The sequence below is a fragment of the Pelobates fuscus genome, chromosome 7 (assembly GCF_036172605.1).
Source record: "Pelobates fuscus isolate aPelFus1 chromosome 7, aPelFus1.pri, whole genome shotgun sequence".
NCBI lineage: Eukaryota > Metazoa > Chordata > Amphibia > Anura > Pelobatidae > Pelobates > Pelobates fuscus.
In genome coordinates this window covers 130,381,171-130,403,888 of record NC_086323.1, presented here as the reverse complement: position 1 = coordinate 130,403,888, position 22,718 = coordinate 130,381,171, and the positions used below count along the sequence as shown (strand labels likewise).

Below are 22,718 nucleotides of genomic sequence, written 5' to 3'. Positions count from 1 at the left end.
ATATATATTTGGATAGAGTGCAAGTAACTTTATATATTGTTTTGTCAAATGTGAACACAGATTGGCTTTCACAGTTATCACTCAGCCTAGATGCCAATTTAATAAACAATGTATGACAGACGAGAATACAACATTTGGGGGTTTGTAGTAGAGATACACAAATAGGGTGTGGGGAAAAAAAAAAAACACAAAAAAAAAAACCAACACATTAAAAGCTAAATTAGAAGAGCAGATAATTATGCAAATATAAGTAAAGGATTCCAAACCAAGATATTTTTAGGGAAGAGAGAAGCTCACTACAAATCCCCTAGATGTCCCTCCTTTCGGATCCTATTAATTGAAATGAATAAATGAAAATAATAAAGTTCTTAAATAAATTTCTAGTTGATTTTTGAGTGTAGAGATTTATTTACCAAAAAACAACAACTTTCCTGTACTAATATTACTTAAAAAAAATTACATCAACTACATAACCCCAATAATGTAAGTAGTCAACTCATTTGCTAAAGGTTTGACAAGCAACTTGGAGCCAGTTCGACACCAGTCCCTTCCACTATTGAGAGCTGGAAGCTCATCCATAAAGCTTTTGTTTAGCTCTAAGCTAAACTCTGCAGTGGAGGGCCAGCTCATGCTTAAACCACTTGAATTTTCCCCACTTGTCTGTAACCATGGCCTCCTTGTTAGACAAGACACTTTAGCTTTGATATTCTTGGGAATTTTCAAACTAAAATGAACTGTGAACAAAGCAACAGGTTTTATTGATATAGAAATGCCTAAACCTTGATTTCCGCATTGGGACACTACTGACAAAACTGCCAAACTGTCACTATACAAGATCTTCAATAAAGGATTTGAAACAAGGCTAAGATTCATGTCTGAACATGTGAAAAGGTTGGTCTTGTGTTTACTGATCTGGGTCACTAGGGCATGGTGGGTGGAAGCAGCATATAAGGGAGGTTTTGTAGACTTGGTGTGAGTCAGACTTGGCAATACAAAACACTAATTTCCACATATGTGAATTCACCCTCCATATCATGGGTGGTACTGGGCTTTCCTAAGGTTTATGAACAGATGCAGATTACCAAACCATGAAATGCACATGTGTTGCAGGATAGTCCATGTACATGAGCAAAATCAATTCCATCCACTGGCACAACCTTGAAGTTTGTTCAGGAACGAAATTCTGAGATGTTGCCTGGAGTAGATTTAAGAAGTCTTGCTAAAAGTAGTGGTTCTTAAATTGGGGAAACCACTATGGAAACCAACGGAATGTTCCTGTTGATTCTACTGGTTTCCATGGCAATTGTTGCTATTTTTTCCTCTCTCCCAACAATTAACGGCAGAATGGCAATGTTTTCAGCTGCATGGTTAAAACAGAGATGCACATGGCACCCAGAGCACTTCATTGACATCAAGTAGTAGGGATGCCTATAGTGTTCTTTTAAAGATGCATGTTAAGCATCATTACCAATACAGCCTGTAGAAGTTATGTCAGGTGTCCCCGGCTGTTTCCCATTACTAAAATGTTTAGTTTTTTTTGAATGGTCTGACACTTCGCTAGCTACTCAAGGAGTCTGCGGTTTTGTCGCTCTTCACAGATACCTTTAAAGCATTAATCCCCATTTCTGTTTAAGGAAGAACACTGTCCATCTTCAGATAAAATTTATATTGCTAATGTGGAAGTAGAAACGTTCCCTTTGGCAAGATTTGTGAAGCACTGTGGAAGCCTGGGTGACACTTAAAAAAATAAGTCCACCTTATTTGTGTTAAAATATGTTTTAAAAATGCTCTGAATTTTACAATAGAACGCCTCCAAGGAACTCCATGCACCATAATCACTGAACCATGCCATAGTGATTATGGTGCTTAGAGTGCCCCTTTACATAGTACTGATGCTTGTTTTTCTAAGCAAATCCCGCTAAAGTAAAACTCAAGCAAACTACTATAAATTAGTAAAGAATGTCTACTCTTTACATAATACAAAATAAAAAAAACAAAGACAAAAAACAAAAAACTCAACAAATATCCTTTATTCTTTTGGACAAATATTAGGAAGGCAGGAACTCTGGGACGGGGACTGACCACTAACATGGCCAGAAGCATTTTCATGCAGCTCCTGCTGATCTGAGCAATAATCTAAATATCACGCTACTAAAGCTGTCAAAAACGACAGATATGCAGACTTACCTCTGCAATGAAGGCCCACACGTACAATCTCAGTGGCAGCTAGGATGCGTGGATAGCACACCCGGGCTCTTCGCCTACTGAAGCTTATGGATTGCTGGCTGGGGAAGCAAGCTGATCTCCTGGCTAGTGCCACAAAGCCTGAAGTGACCAGTTTTCAACCCCGCTACTGGCCCCTCCGGATCGGTGGGTGTTATCCCGGTCTGCCACAGTTGTGCTCCTCACGAATCCAGTGCTGTGAAGCATTTAAGATGGCCACTGAGCCGCAGATACTCATGTGCCAGGTGAGCCCAGAGACTAGTGCATGCATGGAGGACTGTGAGGCCAGGTTCAACAAAGATTGTCAGAAGTTTTGGCTCAGTTTAAGCTGCAGACCTGAGCGCATCGTTCAAGCAACTCCGGAGCAGAATCATGCTCTCTGTTCCGCCCCTGGGCTAAGGGCCCTCATGGAGCAGACTCCACCACGACGTCCAGACACTCAAGCTGTTCTCTATGATCTGAAGTGCCCATGCACCTATTATCCCTCCAAAACAAAACTGGAGATCGGTGGACATGAGGCATTGACCCAAAGCACAATCTGGGCCTCCCTTACAACTATCTGGAGCCCAACCATTCTGACCCCTTACAGACAGGGATGCTTTGCTGTTGCCCGTGTGCGGCATTGGTTGAAGGCATCGGGTGGAGGTTCACAAAATTTCAAACATAGCAGTAGTGTTACGCAAAGTCTTATATATTTTCTTCTATGTTCTTACGCTCAGTGGATTTTCAGCAATTTATACATCTCTTTTTTCCCCCCCGTAAAAAAAGAAGTGTAGCATACTATGATTTACTATTTCTATAACTTGTTATTTTGTTTCATGCTTCTGCATCTTCAATAAAATGTGTCTTTAACCCTGCACTCAAAAATAAAGGAAGGCAGGAACTCTTCAGGTAATGTGCAAATAAATCTCCCATTAGGTGTTAATGACCTAAAGAATAGCTTTCAAAATCCCAAAAGCATTCTGATCAAATAACATTAATAAATTAAAAAGTATTACGAGAGCTTGTAAAAACTATTTTGTTATCTTAGCATCAATTACCAATATGGCTATTCTTACCTAAAGCACAATTAGAAGAGAGGGAAGGAGAAAAACCAGCCTTTAAAATAAAAAATAAAAAGATTTGCGTTTTATTATTTCTTTTAAATATACAGCAATACAACACTATTAAAAAATAAAAAATATATCACACAGTTGAAATTAAGACTTCTGTGAATCAGAGTCCACAAATGGAAACGTAACTTGCTTTTTTGATATACACTCCCTCACTTTGTCTTCTGTCAAAGAAAGTCTCTGCTCCAAAATAGCTACAGTCTGAAAGGAAAAAACAAAGCAAACTATTTGTTTTTCTTTTTCTAAACCAAACCACAAAGCATTAATTAACTTTAGCAAGGAAACAAGTGGTTTAGAACCATAACATATAGTTCTGTTTAATACATTAAAAGCTAGATTAAGAATACATTTTTAGATTTATACAGCTAATATGTGGAATATTTAAAAAAAAAAAAATAATGTTTTTTTATAGTTATTTTTTTATTTAAGTCTCCAAACTTTAAAAGCATAAAAACTATAAAAAACCACCAACTTCAATAACGGACAGACTCTCGTACTATACTGCTGTGCGTGAAGCTCAATATTTTATAGCACAAATGTCAAGCTAATGATAGGGTAGCAGCTTATACACATAAGTTTGAGCAGTATATAATGATAGCCGCTAAATCCCTATTAAAAGATAAATGTATCATTTTTACAATTTGAACTTTAGCATGTAACTTTGGCAAAGAGTTCAACCACAAACTGCATGACTGGGCATGTGCATCAATGCTCTCCCATAATGCTTAGGGTGCGGTCATATGCTAGGCATTGTGGGATGCAGTGTTTGGCGTTGAGGAAAATTATGGGTGTACACTCAACCCACATATAACACTCAAAATTGAACTTTAAAATAAGTTTATTTAATATTTAATTCAAAGCACTTTAGAATTTTGTTCACTAAACACCAAAAATTGTAGTAAACTAAAAGCCTATTTGCAAAATGTAAACTAAAATAGACTAGCTGTATTAGTGAATTCCTTCCAAATAAGTTATTTTTGTAAGGTGGTTTTCCATTTGCAATCATTCGGTAAACAAACATCTACATTTTGTGATTTCTTGATGCAGACAGTCATCTACATGTTTGCAGGTGACAGGTCCATATTAATATAAGATCTCTCTAAAATATGCACACGACAGGTCCACAATGGCTACAGATGTCCTACCTAATCATTAATACTTATACATCAGCTTGATCTTGTTCTTTACAAGCAGCATGGAAATGAAGCATCAATCATGTTGGTATGATTAGCACATTACATCAGCTATTTTTCAAAATAGTGCTAGACATTAATAAACAGGACAAACCATATACAAGAATATATAAATTTGATTAAAAAAAAAAAAATTCACATAATTGTACATTTTTTGTACAACATTTATGTTATGCCCATCCTAGAGGGTTCAATTAATTGCAGCAGCCATTTAAATTTAAATGAGATCTCACAAGAAGTTGGGGTTGTTTTTTTTTTTTTTTTAGAACATTTCATGCAAACTAGATGCAAGTCAATTATTGGGGCCACTTTGTTTCACACGGTTTGTTACATTTTTACAAATAACATTATCTTAAAAAATAAAAATCACTTGTTATAACAGATTGGCAACAACTAACAGGATAATCAAAATTATTAAGCATATTGTGTTACTATAAACACTGCTACTATACAGATTAAAAACTCCAGTAATACTTATTTCATCAGAGGTCATTATAAGTTTCAGCACTTTATGTGATTCTCACCTGAGTAAGGATATCTAGCTGCCCTACTATATGCTCCAGTGTGTTTGCCACATTGTGTAGATTGGCTGCATTTTCTGGGGATTCCTGCTGCTCAGTGGGGTACAGCTTTATAGTAGGATTCATTTGTTTGACGTGGACAGGTGTACTGACCGGATCCATTTCTGCAGGCTGATGAGTAAAATACATTCATTGTAATTTCAGTAAAACATGATTTAATACAACATTTTTAGAGATGTTCGTTTAGAAAACAATTCAAATCGGCTTTTTTAAGGACTATACATGCTGGCTGGAAACTTGAAGTTTAGTGATGACTAACTGAGACATGCCTTAAAGGGACAATGTACCTGCCTCATCTCATTGAAGTGGTTAGTGACTGCTGTGCCCAAATCGCCCAAATTTAGTGTTAAAAAGCTTTGAATGGCTCAACATTAACAAAAGCCCCTAGCAGCCCACCCAATGTGTTGTGCTGGGGATTACGAGGAAAAATTAACATGTAGTAGCAAATGGTGACTGGCTGAGAGTGCCAGCTGACCGCTTTCAGCCCATCACAGCCACCCATTTTTAGTATGAATTTTAAGGATGAATGTAATCTCGGTCTTCGCCATACCTCCTGTAGGTGTCAGACTGAGTGGCCACAGACCCTCATCCATGTTCCAACTGCTCAAACACTGTTTAACAATGAATGGAGGGACAGTACCAGGGGACTCCATTGACTAAATACAATTCAAAGATAGGAAATGGTTGCAGTGCCAAATCTACCGATAAAGTTGACTGAGCATAATAAGTAATATTTAATATCTTTATTAAGTATTACCGGTATGTCATATTAGAATTCTCTAACACTCATATATAGTATTTTTATCTGTAAATCAGCAACAACAATTTTTTTTTTTTTTTTTTAAAGCTGAAGGTATAGCTATATACAGACAAGACTATTTTCATGGGAAATAAAGTATAGTTGGGATAATAAATGTACAGGGAAAGACTGAACAAGTGGGGGGAAAAAAATAAAATTATACACACATATATACATATACATACACTAAAAAAAAACAAAAAACCATGTCCATTAATTTGTTTAAATATATCTTTTTTTTTTAAACTCATTTTGGTTTTTTTTATACACAGTACTGAATAGTACTGAGCTCCTAAAATATCATTACTGAGGCCAAAGTTGTGATTCCATCATGGTGTATACACTATGAAACTCAAGACGGACCCCACCCCAGTGTTGAAGAACTAACACCACCAGGATGCTTGGAAAGTGTAAACCGATTGTGTAGTTCAGGGGTTCTCAAACTACGGCCCGCCAGGCCCTGTATCTTCAGGGGCCCGGTCAGTGCGGTGTACGTGCAATAGCGCGACCAGGCCCCTTTAAAAAAAATTCAACCGCATTGTAGTGCTGGGAGGAAGTGACTGCCACTTTCTCTCAGCTCCCTTCGCCCGGGAGGGAAGAGAGCCAGGCCACGGGAGCCACGCCGACTCCCATCAGCCCCAGCCACCCTCCTGAAAAAAAAAGTAAGCTAAATTAGCTATGTGTGTCTGTCAGTGTGTGCATATTTATTTCAGTATGTATGTCCGTATATATGTATGCATGTCTATGTCCGTGTCTGTTTATGCATGCATGTGCACAATGTGCATAGGATTTTTTAGAGTCCGGCCCCCAACAGTGTCTGAGGGACCATGAACTGGCCTCCTGTTTAAAGAGTTTGAGGGCCCCTGGTGTAGTTCTACAACAGCTGGTGGTGTTATATATATATATATATATATATATATATATATATATATATATATATATGAATTGGAATGGCCAGTTTAGGGGCTAGTGCTAAATTACTGCAAGGCAAAAAGTGTATCAGATACTACATGGCATGATGTACAAGAACATAAGGGAGAGTTCAGCATAATTATCCTACACATGGCAGGTGATACAGTGGAATCATTCTAACCCAGGGGTCCTCAAACTCCGCCCCCCCAGATGTTGCTGAACTACAACTCCCATGATTCTTTGAATTACATAGATAGCCAGAGAATCATGGGAGCTGTAGTTCAGCAACATCTGGGGGGCCGGAGTTTGAGGACCCCTGTTCTAACTGCACTATACCCACCTGTTGAATATGGATTATATTCAACATACAGCTCACTGTACATCTGTACATATATCCCCTCACATATCGGAAAATATAATATATTCTACTAAATGAGATGCAATTTAATAAATTAGTACAATTATAAAAACTACACAATTGGCACATGGAAACCATTTTAGTTTTAATATATCAAACATATATTTAGCACCAAAACCAGTAAATATAGAATATCAGAGAATACAACCTCATCAATTTGTTCATTTGCAACGGATTGAAGGAAGTCTTTTAGTTGGCCAGATGGTTTGACATGTGTCTCATTAGCAAACGTCCGTTGTTTATGTGCAATCACATCAGTGTAACTGGCAGAGTCAAAATTTGTTTTCCAAACCATTACCTATTTGTAACAAAGCAAACACCACATTATACAGGATATACAATTATGCACAAATATCCTATAACTAGATATTGTGTTGGTTTCAATGTTAAAACATCCTTATAAAAGCAAATAAAGGCAAAATAATATATTTAAAAAAAGAAAGAAATTCTAACATTTTCGACCGACACGCGATTCATAAAAATACCCCTCTCTGTCTCATTAGAGATATCTTTGCTCAAGGAAGCAAGGTGAAGGGTCAGAGTAGGACCCGTCTAGGGGGGTCTGCCTTGACTTTGGCAGGCCGGCATCCCATTCAGTGGCCATTGGAGTAACTAAATGACCTTCATTTGTTTAAATATACATAGGGATTAAGGAGAGAGCGCAGGAAACTTTTTTTTCTTGGTCTTTAAAATTTGTTGACTTTGTATCTGCACAAATAGTTACTGATTTGTAAAGCTACCTCAAGATTACCTGTTCATCCACATGTTTTGTGGACAAGTCACTCATATAGAAAAGAAAATATATTTTTTTTTTTTTTACAAAAAAGCATAAAAAAAAAGTTTGAATATAAAACTAGGAAGTGGCTGAGAGTTCTCAGCAAGCATTTTCCAGTAAGTACCGGTAATATATGCTTGAGCTTGTTAGAAAGTGTGTAGTTGTATGTAGCATATTGACATTTAATACCACATACATTTAAGACGGTCAGTCTGAGATGTTCTAGAGCACTAGGCCCAAGGACAACAGTACTAAACTTTCAACCAGATTCCACTCTCCTTAACAATGATTGATATTAACCAACCACAAAATGTACCATAACTATCTAATCTCTGAAACAAGACAACACCAATGTACTTGAAGAATAAAGAGATTTGTTCATTCCTTGTAAAGTTCATTAGAAGTATTATATTAAAACCTGACACATTTAATAGTTATACGAGAAAATAAAGTTGTGATTGTATGATGGGAGAACTAGGGATGTGGAAAGTGACCCCAATGAGAACTTTCCATTGTACTCTGTTAACCTATTGCAGTCCATAAAAATGTATTTTAGAAATCCCCTCTGGCTAATGTTTTTTCAAAGCAACACTGCAAGGTATATAACCACCAAAGTGTGCTGTAGTGGTTATGATGCCAAGTGTGGCCCAACGTCCCCAATAGAAGTAGTCAAACCATTTTAAATAGGGTTTGACCCTTTACCTAGGATCTGCCAGGCGTCCCTGCCTCAACTACATCCTTCAGAGAGCCATAAGCTCTTCGATCTTCTGTTGGTTCTCCTGGCTTATGCCCTGCAATGGGGATTCTAGAGGAGCATACTTTTTGTCAAACTAGTCAAAAACTGTTTGAGAAAACCAGAGGAAATGCATCTAACGTCTTATTGCTAAATGACTACTAAAATAATATGTTGTGGTTATAATGCACAGAGTGTCTCCTTTGACAAGGGTATGGAATTCAGGTGATCAAGTGAGGTGGACAAATGATCAAGCAAGGGTGTTTATAAATGTACAGCAAATAGGTTTCCTGGGATTTGTTCACACAGACGTAAAACTGTATACGACTTAAACCAAAGTATAGCTCAGGATTGTGTCACAGCTGAGTGAATAGCATGATGGGTGAAGAAGTGGTAGCTATTCCATATAAACACAAATGTAATAAGTTACTCAAATCAAGGTCATCTAGACACTCTTCACCCAAGAAATCTGAAACAACGGGCTCAACCTTGAGCAACCCTTGAGGTTTATTTTTTTTCTTTTCTTTATACATCCTTTTGCTTCAACATCACTACCCGAGTTCTTAGCATGTCGTCCACATAATGACAAAGCAGTTACTTCGATAACAACTGATCTTTAGAGATAGCTCAGCAATGTGATAACTCACTTGTTCATCAGATCCCCCAGACGTAAAGAAATCTCCTTCTCTCGAAAATCTGGCACAAGTAACTGCACCCTATAAGAGAAAAAATAAACAAATAGTAAAAAAAAAACCAAAGAAAACACAGAATAAGAACTATAATTGCCCATCAAACCTCATTACAATATACAACACTGTTATATTCCGCAAAATGAGCACTCCCGCGACTCCATCATAAAGAAACATCACCAGGCACTTCCTCTTCTCTGTACAGGGAACTCTGGGAGCTGATCGGCTTAACTGTGAGTAACTGGTTAGGTGCTAACATTTTGGGGGGATTCCTGCTGTTCAGTTGAGTACGGAGGTGCACACCTCTACCCACTGTGTATTTATTTATTTTACAAGGGCTTTTCTAAAGTGTGAACTGTCATGAATTCAAGGTAAATTTAAACTCAAAACTGCCGAAATAGTGAAAAAATACCAAAAGTTGGCACATTTTTGAATCCAATTTAGATTTATATGAATATTCACACTATATTTTTTATTCTCCTACACGTTTCAAAATTTTGATGCGGTTACCAACATGAAATCTAGTTACATCTTCAAGAGATTAAAATACAGCTCAATATTTTTACTTAACCAAGTTATAATAATCTGCTTGAAAAACGGTTAATTTGAAAGTACATTAAAATTAGAGTAAGAAAAGCTAGTTTAAATTTTTTATTTTTTTTCGTTATTTCACATAAAGTCACAATTCAGTCATACAGACCTATTCACTAAACTCTGAAAAAGCAGCAAATTAAAATGCAAACAGAAATATATATATTTATAACCCACTATAGTCACAGCTTGGCTATTGTAGCCTGAATTTTGCAGCCTTTTTTTGTAATATGGATTTTAATTCGCTAACACGGTACACTGTGCACATCTCCATATGTTTTTCATAGTGTCTCACTTCCCTGCAATATGCTTTCACCATCTGTAGTGTACAATGTGTGGGCGTAATTACACAAAAATGGATCCGTGGAGAGGAAGGCTGTGTTCTAGAAATCTCTGAGAACAGAAAAGCCTTCTACAGAGTGTAAACTGATATTCATGCACACATATATAGAGAGTATACAGAACAGTAAACTGCGTATGATGGGAAAAGAATACCATCAAAGGCTCAGATGACATAACCATAGTATTCTAGTAGAGATATATTAAAAAATGTTTTTAAAAAAAAAAATGTATAATAATATCTATCTATCTATCTCTATCACACACACACACCTACCATGAAAACCACTGGCAGGTGAAGTAAATAACATTGATTATACACGGACACCTGACAATGAGGTAGGATATATTTGGCACCAAATGAACAGTCAGTTCTTGAATGTCATATGTTAAAAGCAGGGAAATGGGCAAGAGAAAAGATCCAAGTGACTTTTACAAGGGCCAAATAGTGATGGCTAGACAATTGGGTCAGAGCATCTCCAAATGGCAAGTCGTGTGGGGTTTTCCCTGGTATGCAGTGGTTAGTACCTACCAAAAGAGGTGCAAGGAAGGACAACCGGTGATCCGGCATTGGGATCCCAAGGCTCACTGACGCTCATGGGGAGCGAAGGGTTGCCTATCTAGCCCAATCACACAGAAGTGCAACTGTAGCTCATATTGCTGAAATACTCAATGCTGGCTATGGCAGAAAGGTGTCAGAACATGCAGTGTATCGCAGTTTGGGACTATGTAGCTGCAGATTGGTCCGAGTGCCTATGATGACACACCCCCTACTCCCCCCCCCCCACCCCCTCCATGCCATTTAAATTTGGTTGGAATGGATATTTAACTTTAGCAAAAGCAACATGCAGGGCAAAGAGCCAGGTCACAGATGTTCAGGGACCTATAGTGAATGTTAAGCAACTAAAACAGTTTGACAGAACCAAGAGGCAGTACCATGGGCATGAGGTCACTATAACCATCACAGCGGATTTCGCCAAACCTTTTGCAAAGAAAGGGTTAAGATGAAAGAAATGATGGAATCCCGGAACAGGTAAGAAATAAAGTAAGAACTTAATATGCAACCACTTATACAACCGAAATTATTTCTATGCCTACTATTATAGTTATTCAGTAAACTGGGAATTGTTAGCAATTGACCACGACGGGAGAGAAGAGGCAATAAAAGTACAGTTTGTGAATTTTTCCATGTAGGCTATATTGTACTATAATGTGAAATTCCTTTGTCAATTTCCCATGTTTCCAGACTTAGAGAAAAATTCTGTAACTGGTTACCGTTTTTCCATGAAGAAAAGAAACAAAAGCATTCTAAGGCAAATTATTCCTCACCTGATGGCCGTGAAGAGTATACAGTAACCGACCTTCCAGTAAATCAAGAATCTTTAGGGTTGAATCATTTGATGATGTGAGGAGATAATTCCCAGACGGATGAAAAGAAAGTGCATTTACCACGCCGCTATGCACTGCAAAATAAATACATTAAAAAATTACATACATTATCTGTACTCTTGTTCTTGGCTGGCATAAGGCCTCTCTTTGAGTCTGCCGTTACACCTATGGCATCAAAGGAGTTAAAATTGGTATGTGTCGCGTTTCACAGTGAACTGCTGCACACGCAGACTCCAGGCACATCAAATCACTGAAGTGGTAAGGTAACAATGCCTAATTATTTTACCTCACAAAAGCTTATGCCATCTATTGCCTTTTGTGACAATGCCTCAATTTTTCACTCACGTCTGCAGAACTTAAACCTATGTTTCTCGTTACACTCTTTATGAAGCTTCCTGGATCTATTAGCCTTCATCAAACAGCTAACAGCATAAACTGAAATGGCTATGCATAGAACATAAGGTGGTTACCATTTTACCGTTATCAATCAGGTAAACATTTTCAGAAATTTGTAGAGAAACGTCCAGTTAATCCTACAAGTAAGATTCAAAGGGGTACATTTTTAAATCAACCTTACTGAAGGGAATTTACCTTGGTAGTGCTGGATCAGCTTGTTCATACGGATATCCCAAACCTTCACAGTATTGTCTGTTGCTGCAGCAGCTATGCAAGTGCCACTCGGATGAAAGTCGGCATAATTAACAAACCTAAAAAACACAAGCGCCAAGATAGAAAATAAATGATATAAATATATCATACAGTGTCAATATATCCGGCAGTTCTACCCAACCTACATTTATTAAACGAGACAAGAGCCCATGCAGAGGCACAATCTGCACATAATTAAAACACTGACTCCAAATGAGCAGGAGATCCCTTTCCAAGAGAATTTACAATCTAAAATGATGATACTCACTGTGCACAGAAATATTCACAAAACAGATAAAAGGGCATTGTACCTGGTGTTAAGACATGTATTATAAATAATGTAATTTTAATGGATATTTGATAGCTCTGGAAGCTTGAGGAATATAACTGGCGATATAAAAATATAGTGATACATTTGAGGTGAAAAAAAATTTAAAAGGAGTCATCAGAAAGGAAGTGGGGAGGCATAAAAAAGGCCCAACTTCAAGACCCTAATAAACATTGCACTGTAGTGAACCTCAGGTGAATAAATTTCCGAAGTAATCATAAGAACTTGCACTAAATTATTAGAGTAGGTTTTGCCTAAAAAATCATTACTTACCCACCGTGCTCACAGAATGAATGTATGCACTCTCTGCTTGTTTTGTCCCACAGTTTTATTGTCTTGTCATCACTAGCAGACACTATAAGCCTTCCATCAGGTGAAAACCTATCCACAAAAACAATTTACCGTATATTGTCAATATATATTATTTAAAGTACAAACGGAAAAACAAAATAATATCTCCAAAAATGATGCAAACTTAACACACCCTCCTAGGCTTTATTGTACGATAATGAAATTATTCTCACGGATGCAAACTAATGGTTTGACTTCATGTATAGTTATGACTAAGTGAATATTAGCACCATAATAGAGCTATTGTCAGAATGTGCTATTTCAACTCGAATGATCCAAAGGTATTTTATGACTTAATTGACAGGTGTCAGGTAATTTATGCCTTTTTATATTAAGATAATTCATTAATACAGAATAAGAAAAACACCTGTACTTGTTACTGTAATGACGACAGAAGTTGGTAGCGTTTGTTAGAATAAAAGGTAACAGGTTAATGGTGCAGTCATTACACTGTGCTCTACTCTAACAGGGCCAAATTCAATGTCGTTCACAGGACGCATGATATTTAAAAACTTGCCGTGACACAAGTTCAGACAATTACCTTTTTTACTGTTGCAAATTGTACAAATTGTGTTTTTAATTTCAACCAAACAAAATGCTAAATTAATTGGCAAGTCTCAAAAATGCCTACACTGCTAATTCCTATCTTTTCAACAGCTGCACTTACAAGTGTAGCTTTCAGGAACCATGCCTTTGGAAGGATATAATTAGGGCTGAAAAGCATCTGCTAAAAACTAAATATTCAGCTGTAATTATTTAGGAAATAAGCAGAAATGAGTGCACCAGTAATTATGACCTTTCATCCTGCGGAGGTCGATAAAAGGAGAACCAATATTGTAGCAGAAACAACTACATTACCATGCAGTTGGAATCTCAACATATTCTTTGTGGTAAAACGCTTTTTAAAGGTTTTCACTAAAAGGGAATGGCAAATTTGAGATCAAAATAGTTGGAAACATAACTGAATTGTGTAAAGGCAGCTTTTCCATTGAAAAGCATAGCAACGACAGACTTTAGACACCAGAACAAATTCATTAAGCTGTAGTGGTTCTGGTGACTATAGTGTCCCTTTAGAGGGACAATGAGCACCAGAACCACTACATATCATCATAGTGATTAAGGTGCAAAGAGTCTGTTGACATCATTCCTCAAATGTCTATCAAACGGTGTGAGTGCTTTCACAGAAGCCAGTGCATTTTCAGTAGTTACAGCCCAAGCTCTTAATGAACACAAAAATGAATCACATTATCCCATCCAACTTTGGGGAGAAAAGCTGCTATCAGAAAGGCTGAGCTGGTCCAGCACCCTCAGTCATTCACTTGTGTGCAAAGATGGACGGACAAAATGTAATGTTACCTCCTTGCTAGCAAGGGGGCAAGCACCTGGCACTCACACATTACTCACATAGTGTGATTCTTAATCATTGCTTTACTAGCTTTTCATATTAAAAGAGGAACTGCCATTTCTTCACAATCAAATTGGTAATAAAAAACAAAAGAAAGAAATAGCTTTTGGGTGTACTAAAAGTTTTTTTTTTTTTTTTTTAATAACCAAGGCCAGGCAAAGCATGTAAATAATTAGGTCTTGCAGTGCTGTAAGCATAAGGGATGCAAAAGTACAACGCAGTAAGAGAGAATTCAGAGTAGTAAGAGGGAGGTTAAAGCAATCCAGCCAGGATCTCTACTTTAACAATTCAACAAACTTGTTTTGAAGACATTTACTCAATAATGAAAAATAATAATTTCGATTCAAACCTATTTGAGGTCAGATAGTAAACAAAATAACCACACATACCTTGCACAGCGCACCCAGTTTATGTGCTGATTCAGTGAGAATAAGAATTTTTGTCTGTGGACGGTCCACACCTTCACAGTTTTGTCATCAGAAGCAGTGACCAAAGATTGTCCATCCCCTGAGAAACTAACACTGCGAACCGTTCCTGTGTGTGCTTTGAATGTAGTGGATTCTCCTTTTCTAGATAGATAGAGGAAAAGTGTAAAAAAATAAAAATAAATTAAAAAAAATCAAAACATATATACATATATATATATATATATATATATATATATATATATAAAATAATCACATAATCACAAAAATTGTTGGTTCTATTTAGTAGAAGTCTGATTTAATATGATTAGATATTCTGCGATACTTTGACATTTTTATGAGAGAACAGGTTTCCCTTAAAGTGGACATAAAGAAAAACTTCAGGAAAATATAATTTATACATTATGCTATCAACATAACTAGAAAGTGCATAGATTAAATGAACTAAATACTTGAAGTTTAACTTCTTTCTCCACAAATATGGATGCCATAGTGCATGAAGACACTACAACTTGTTCCCATAATGGTTCCCTATCATGTGGCCATAAACTAATCAGAGTATCAATTAATATTTACTTCCATTACAGAATATCTTTAAATAGGCCCTTAAAATTCTCAAGTCCTTTTAAGGGTATGAACAGAAAACAAACAACTGGCTGTTGTTGCATTTGCTTAATTTAAATATTTTACTTACACACTAGGTACCCATAAACGAACAGTTTTATCTCTGGAAGCAGATGCAATGAGGTGCCCTGAAGGCGAAAATTCAACTGACAAAATGGCGTCTTTATGCCCTACAAAGCGGTATGCTCGCATTTGCGGTTTCATATTCCAGATCATCAAACAGGAGTCCATTGAACCACTTGCTGTAAAAGAAGAAAAAAAAAAAAATGTATCTGAACTGTAAATCAGGACAAACAATTGTAAGTAGTCTAAAGGAACCTCTATTGCCCAAACTAAACAAAAAAAACTCACTGTTTAGTAAATATGCCCCCAAGGAAACCAATGCATGCAATTATGCATTTTCATTAGAAGTTAGTTAATATAAAAACTGCTTACAAAAGCTGCAGATATCTTGTATGAAGCTTTTGCAAATCCTCCCCTTCTAACCCAGCCCAGGATTTCTGTGGCTGGCCAAATCACAGACTTCGCAATGCAGCTCAATGAGAAGTCTTTACAAGGCAGGTACTCTGCACAATTAAGCTAAACAAACCAGGAAGTAGAATCATTGGTTGCCAGATTGACAGCCAGTGGTTGTAACAACGTTTATTTATAAAAGTGACAAGTTGTAGTGAAGTCTGCACATGTGTAAAGTTAAAAATAGGACACACTATTCACACAGAGCACTTCTGCTTGTTTAGTGCTCTTGACTGTCATTTTAAAGTTAACCAGTCATCCATAACAATTTGTCACAGTTCCTGCAGCTGAAGATTAGCCCCTGGATCAGTGACATCACGGGAGAAATTTTACTTCCTCCTTCGCCAAAGATCTATGTAATGTTTGTGTGCATGCTGGGCATATGAACAAAGCTACCTCACCAGATTAGTGGCTGAGAGATCACTGGTTGAGAATATTGCTACTAAAAATAAGTTCAAAGGATGAAAAAAAAAAAAAACTTAATACACCCTGTGTTTCCACTTGCAGGGTGTTAACAAAAGCATCATTAACATTTTAAATTATTTTCATAATATTTATAAGAAAATAAAGAGCACTCCCAGGTCTTGTTTTTAAAGTGTGCTGCTTTTTTGAAGCAGTCAGTTGCAGATACAAAGTGAGATTTACATTTCACCCCAAATTAGACTTTTATCAAGATCTTTTCTATAATTTTATTTCTAATTAGATGTGTTGCATAGCCTTTATAAAATACTGGGCTTTTTTTTTTTTTAGATCACTAAAAAGAAAATTCCATGTGAAAATCAATCTAAGTTAGGGTCTGGCTATGAAGGAAGTTACTTATGTAAGCCATCTTGCAGAAGCACGGATTATCCTCGGGTAAGTATATAAATATTCTTTTGCTGGTGGCTTTCCCAATACGTGGATTATGAGTATAACTCTTGAAACAGACTCTGCCGTTCACATATTTAGTCGATTACAGGAGTTCCACTGACATCAGGACTGCTAGAGGGACATTCCAAACATATAAAGCACTTCAGCTTGCTGTATATGGAGTCGGTCATAGTTCTGACATTTTATAAAAGTGCTGATTTCACCAACTATCAGCACTTTTATAATTGGGGGCAGAAACACCTATTTGGTCAACACTCGGATAATCAGGGAGACTTTCTTCCTCTTCTATTAGCTCAACAGAGCTAACGTAAACGACAGCCGCACTGTGTTAGTATGCACCTTCCTTTCCCCTTTTTCATTAAAGTGGCACTGTCATGCCGAACTCACCTTTCACCAATCGCTCAAGTGGGTCAGAAATTTTCCCCCCAATACTCATCCTATCCTCCCTGGTCTTGCGATGCCTCCTTTCACTATTCCCGAACGACCTGTCATTTAGACAGGACGCCGGCTAAACTACCGAATTTCGTCATAACAGAATGAGAACAGTTTCTCCATTCGTGTTAGAACGCAATTCGCCAACTTCTGTTCGGAACGGAATTTCATTTGAATGAATAAAACGCTGATCCTATTTATGCCGCAAGTAGATAGCTTCCTGATACCGTGGGAATTACAGAGCTATCTACTAAAAGGCTGAAAGACCTAAATTGGTCTTTCTGCCAAACTTACTAATACTAAGTAAAGATTACTTAGTATTAGTACAAAGGGAGCTTTAAAATCTCCCTTCTGCCTCTACACGCTATGGCTGTTCACTGTTATAAAGATTTTAAAAAAAGAACCCCACTCCCATGAGTAGCAGGTTGGAGCCAAAAGTAACAATGGGGGGAGACACCTATTGTCCCATGAGCGGCGGGTGGGGGGGACCGGACCTATTGTCTCCCCACCCATGAGCGGCGGGTGGGGGCCCCAAGTAACAAAAGGGGGGTACCTATTATCTTCCCGCTGCCCCTACCCGTGAGTAGCGGTCCTAAGTAACAAAAGGAGGGGGGACCTATTGTACCCTCTGCCCCCCCGGCAATGTGTGGGGGCTAAATGTAAATATATCACCCCCCTACAGGGGACTAGAGGTTCCAAAGCCCCTAGTCACCCCCACCCCAATAAAATTAAACCCTACTTACCCCCTCACCCTAAAAATAGTTGGGGGGAGGGGACGACAAAAAACTAAATATCTGTAAATAAAAAGATTCATATTTAAACCTTTTTTTCAGCCCCAAAAAGGCCAAATAAAAATCCATTATTCCATTGAACCCTGACACTTCTAATTTAACATATTACAAGGAGGAAGCTACGAGCCAGTAGCTCCCTCCTTGTAATAAACTAAACGAACAAAGAGGTCTTTGTTCATTCGTTTGAACTTTCTATTCATTCGTATATTTACGAATGAATGGACGAAATTCCCGTCCAAATGCCCCAGTGTTTAACTGGGCATGTGCCGGAATTTCATAGTGCCTTCATCTGCCCACACAAAGATGGCGGTGCCCAGGACCTAGGTCCAGGCATAAAATAAAATTATTTAAAAAAAAAAAAAAAAAAAAAAAAAAAGGTAAAATGGGGGGGGGGGGCATTTGGGGGTGACAAGGTGCACACGACAGTGTATTGCAGTCAGAAGTGGGGTTAAAAAAAAAATAATTGATTCGGCCATGACAGTGCCGCTTTAAAGCTCATTGAGAAGCATAAGAAAGCTACGAGCGCATGAGGCTCCAGGACAGAGGCTGCTATATGTGAAGCCTATGATTGTTGATTGATTTTTTTCATATACACCCAAAGTGTGAAAATGTGAAAATGTGAAAACATTTATTTATTTTTTTGAAATGAAGAAGTGGCTTACCAACTTGTTTCATGTTGGGATTAAAATCCACACTGGTGATGGTGTCTCTGTGTCCTTTAAAATGCCTTTCCAGAGAAGGATCATCCTGTAATAAAATAAATAATTCCAAATGTTATAGAACTGTGCTAGATAGGCATCTCATTGCTAGTGCAGTAACTTCTGGGGTGTATCACAGGTAAGTAGTCAAACATTTTCAAATGGTTTGACAAATTACCCTTGGGAAAGAGCTAGGGAAATCCTATCTACAGTGAGTTGTAGTGGTTATGGTACTTGATGGTACACAATGACAGGCACACTTTAAACACTGCACCAAATTTTATAATGAAAACAAGACAACTTCCAATGTAAAAAAAAAAAAAAAAAAAAAAATATGATTAGTCGCTGTGAGCATGTCAATACTCAACAATTCAAGATTTAGCAAAACCTAAAAATGTATTCAAAAGGTGTTCACAGAGGAAATAAACATTCGAAATTGCAAAGATATACATACACAAATATAATTTAATTTTTTTTAAATATAAAACAAACACTACAAATAAACCCCAACCCGTCCCTCTAGTCCACATTTCCCACAAAGCTTGGCCAGCCATCAGCTACAATGCTAGCACTGAGATTATACTGGTATAAAGTGTAACAATACATGGGATGGTAGGACTGGCAGAACCATCATGCCCTTATGCCATTGTGCAGTACAGGAAAAATGCTGCCCTCCACCAAGTAACATTCACATACTGCATGTTGGCGAGACAGACAGCTAGAGAAATAGCTCGATATGTACATTGGACATCTCTCCTGTAATATATGAACTGTGCCTATTACAGGCTACAGGCAGCACTTTCCATTCTCTGCCCAGCTGTTTATAGAGGTCCCAGGTGGTGCAGCCGGTATAGCTGTATAGGAGGGGTGGGTGGAGGGGATACTGGGGGGTACTTACCGGCTGCCCCATCATTTTGCAATGTCTGTGAATGGATTTGTACTCCGCTTCGGATGCTGTTGGCGCTCTGTATATAATAAAGCGTTTTATAACTCGGCCTGCGAGCAGACTGTCTGCCTCTTCGCTCAGGGTCAGTCACCGCCTGAATGATGGCTTCCCTAGCGACCAGCTCGCAAACTCCATCCAAATCTGCCGCCGTTGGGCGGTGTTAACCCTTAGCAAGGCTGGCATGGGGAGGCTGGGCCTTCTAACTGACTGATAGTATCGCTGCCCCGGGCACGAAAGGGTTACAGACGTCAGCGCGCCGATCATGGCGCCTTCAGTAACCTCTGTAACATGCCGTGGGCGGGGCTAGAACTAGAACACGAGCTGGACTGGAAAGGGAGGGAGAGTGAGGGAGTGGGCGGGGTCAAGTAATTTAACCCCTTAAGACTGCAGCCAAATGTACGTAATGTAAGTTGTGAACGAAACAAAATGTAAACAAAACCTGGCATTTGCGCTATATGCCTGTCCAACCGTAATTCACCTCTTTCATATTAAATGCACCCCCCTTATTATATATCATTTTATTCAGGGGAAACAGGGCTTTCATTTAATATCAAATATTTAGCTATGAAACATAATTTAATATGAAGAAAAAGGGAGAAAATACGTTTTTTTTTAATTTTTTTAGTTCTACATGACATTTTAACTGTCAATGTCATAATACTTTTGCTTTTACTGCAATAAAATACACATATATGTATTCAGCAAAGTCTCACGTGTAAAACAGTACCCCCTATGTACAGGTTTTATGGTGTTTTGGGAAGTTACATGGTCAAATATAGCGTGTTACATTTGAAATTGAAATTCGCCAGATTGGTTACGTTGCCTTTGAGACTGTATAGTAGCCCAGGAAATACATTTACACCCATAATGGCATACCATTTGCAATAGTAGATGACCCAAGGTATTGCAAATGGGGTATGTCCAGTCTTTTTTAGTAGCCATTTGGTCACAAACACTGGCCAAAGTTAGCGTTAGTATTTGTTTGTGTGTGAAAAATTCCAAAAACGCCAATTTTTTTTTTTCAATCTTTCTTTTATTTAAGGCATATATGATGGGGTACAGAAGAAAAAATATTGGAAACGTACCGGGAAGTTACGTCAAAGGGTAGTTACATCGGTATTAACATAACAGTTCAGTTTCAGATTAGTGATGCCTCATTTTTGAAATTTTTACGTTAAACATAAGCTAAACCATTGCTTATAAGTATCTTGTATGCTGTATTATGCTTTTCAGAGCTTTAATCGTCAGGGCCGGTGCAAGGATTTTTGCCGCCCTAGGCAAAAGTAAAGTTTGCTGCCCCCCATCCCCCCCCGATATGACATCACAATGCCCCATGTTAACTAACGCAAGTGCTGCAGTGCCACCGTGTTTACATTAAAAGGCCTGCAGGGACAGGCTATAGACACCAGAACCACTACATTAAGCTGCAGTGGTTCTGGGGACTAAAGTGTCCCTTTAATGTGAGGTAAATTAGAGATTAGTGCCACGAATAATATACTAGATTGCCTACTTACAATCAGATGAGGATGGTGATGGGCTCTACCTGCAGTCTGGCTCCACTGGTCTGGTGTAGAACAGGCTCTCTGGAGGCTGTTTGTGTTCTGGGAGAACAGGAAGAAGGCTCCATTTTTTTTAAGGCCCTTTGCACAGCTCAAGGTCTGGGCCCCATGGTCCACCTTCATGTTCCACCAATTAGTTTGTTCACAGGAGTAGGGGATGTCCTGATATGTGTGTAAGGAATGCATTGTGTGAATCTGTGTTTGTATGTGTAAGGGCTGCAATGAGTGTTTCTGTGTATGTACGGGATGCAGTGTGTGCGTCTGTAAGGGGTGCATTGAGTGTGTGTAAGGAATGCATTGTGTGTTTCTGTGTGTGTAAGGGATGCATTGTGTGTAAGGGTTGAATTGCTTGTGTGTGTGTGTCTGTGTGTAATGCATTGTGTGTTTTTCTGTGTGCAAGGGGTGCATTGTGTGTGTGTGATGGATGTCAATCTCTCCCCCCTCCCTTGTCACTCTCTTCTCCCCCTCTCCCTCCCTCGTCACTCTCTTCTCAACCCCTCTTGTCCCTCTCTTCTCCCCCCCATGTCCCTCTCTTCTCCCCCCTCTTGTCCCTCTCTTCTCCCCCCTCCTCCCTTGTCACTCTCTTCTCCCCTGCGTGTCCCATTCTTCTCCCCCTCCCTTGTCACTCTCGTCTCCCCCGTTGTCACTCTCTTCTCCCCTCCCCACTCTCATTCCCCCTCCTAATCCCGTCAATTCCCCTCCCTGTCAATTTATCCCCCCCCCTTTCAATTTATTCCCCCCACCCTGCCTGTCCATTTATTCCCCCACCCTGCCTGTCCATTTATCCCCCCGTCCATTTATCCCCTCCCCCTCCTGTCCATTAATTCCCTCCCCCTCCCTGTCCATTTATTTACCCCCTCCCTGTCCATTTATTTCCCCCCCTCCCTGTCCATTTATTTCCCCCCCTGTCCATTTATCCCCCCCCTCCCTGTCCATTTATTCCCCCTTCCCTGTCTGTCCATTTATTCCCCCCTCCCTATCTGTCCATTTATTCCCCCCACCCTGCCTGTCCATTTATTCCCGCCTCCCTGTCCTCCCCCCCTCCCTGTCCATTTATCCCCCCCCCGTCCATTTATTTCCCCCCCTCCCTGTCCATTTATTCCCCCCCCTCCCTGTCCATTTATTTCTCCCCCCTCCCTGTCCATTTATTTCTCCCCCCTCCCTGTCCATTTATTTCTCCCCCCCCTCCCTCTTCATTGATTTCTCCTCCTCCCCTCCCTGTCCATTTATTTCTCCCCCTCCCTGTCCATTTATTTCTCCCCCTTCCCTGTCCATTTATTTCTCCCCCCCCCCCTCTTCATTGATTTCTCCTCCTCCCCTCCCTCTCCATTTATTTCTCCTCCCCCCCCTCTCCATTTATTTCCCCTCCCCCCC

General features: G+C 38.8%; 1 protein-coding gene across 1 annotated transcript; it reads right to left on the bottom strand.

Annotated features, from left to right (window-relative positions):
- Positions 1-3,362: 3,362 nt before the first annotated feature.
- POC1A (POC1 centriolar protein A) lies at positions 3,363-20,068 on the bottom strand. Its single transcript, XM_063427500.1, has 11 exons — positions 19,738-20,068; positions 18,804-18,888; positions 15,606-15,777; positions 14,876-15,055; positions 13,004-13,111; positions 12,346-12,461; positions 11,695-11,828; positions 9,394-9,462; positions 7,387-7,536; positions 5,053-5,220; positions 3,363-3,536 (listed from the first exon to the last, which is right to left on the bottom strand). The coding sequence occupies exons 1-11, from the start codon at positions 19,750-19,752 to the stop codon at positions 3,423-3,425; spliced, it is 1,311 nt and encodes a 436-aa protein (XP_063283570.1). The 5' UTR covers positions 19,753-20,068; the 3' UTR covers positions 3,363-3,422.
- Between the last annotated feature and the right edge of the window lie 2,650 nt (positions 20,069-22,718).

Excerpts from the sequence above, each read along its gene's own strand:
- POC1A (XM_063427500.1), bottom strand. Across the intron at positions 11,829-12,345 it reads GCTGATCCAGCACTACCAAG|TGCATAGCGGCGTGGTAAAT; the intron begins GTAAATTCCCTT and ends TTTATTTTGCAG. Across the intron at positions 5,221-7,386 it reads CAAATGAACAAATTGATGAG|CCTGCAGAAATGGATCCGGT; the intron begins GTTGTATTCTCT and ends TTTACTCATCAG.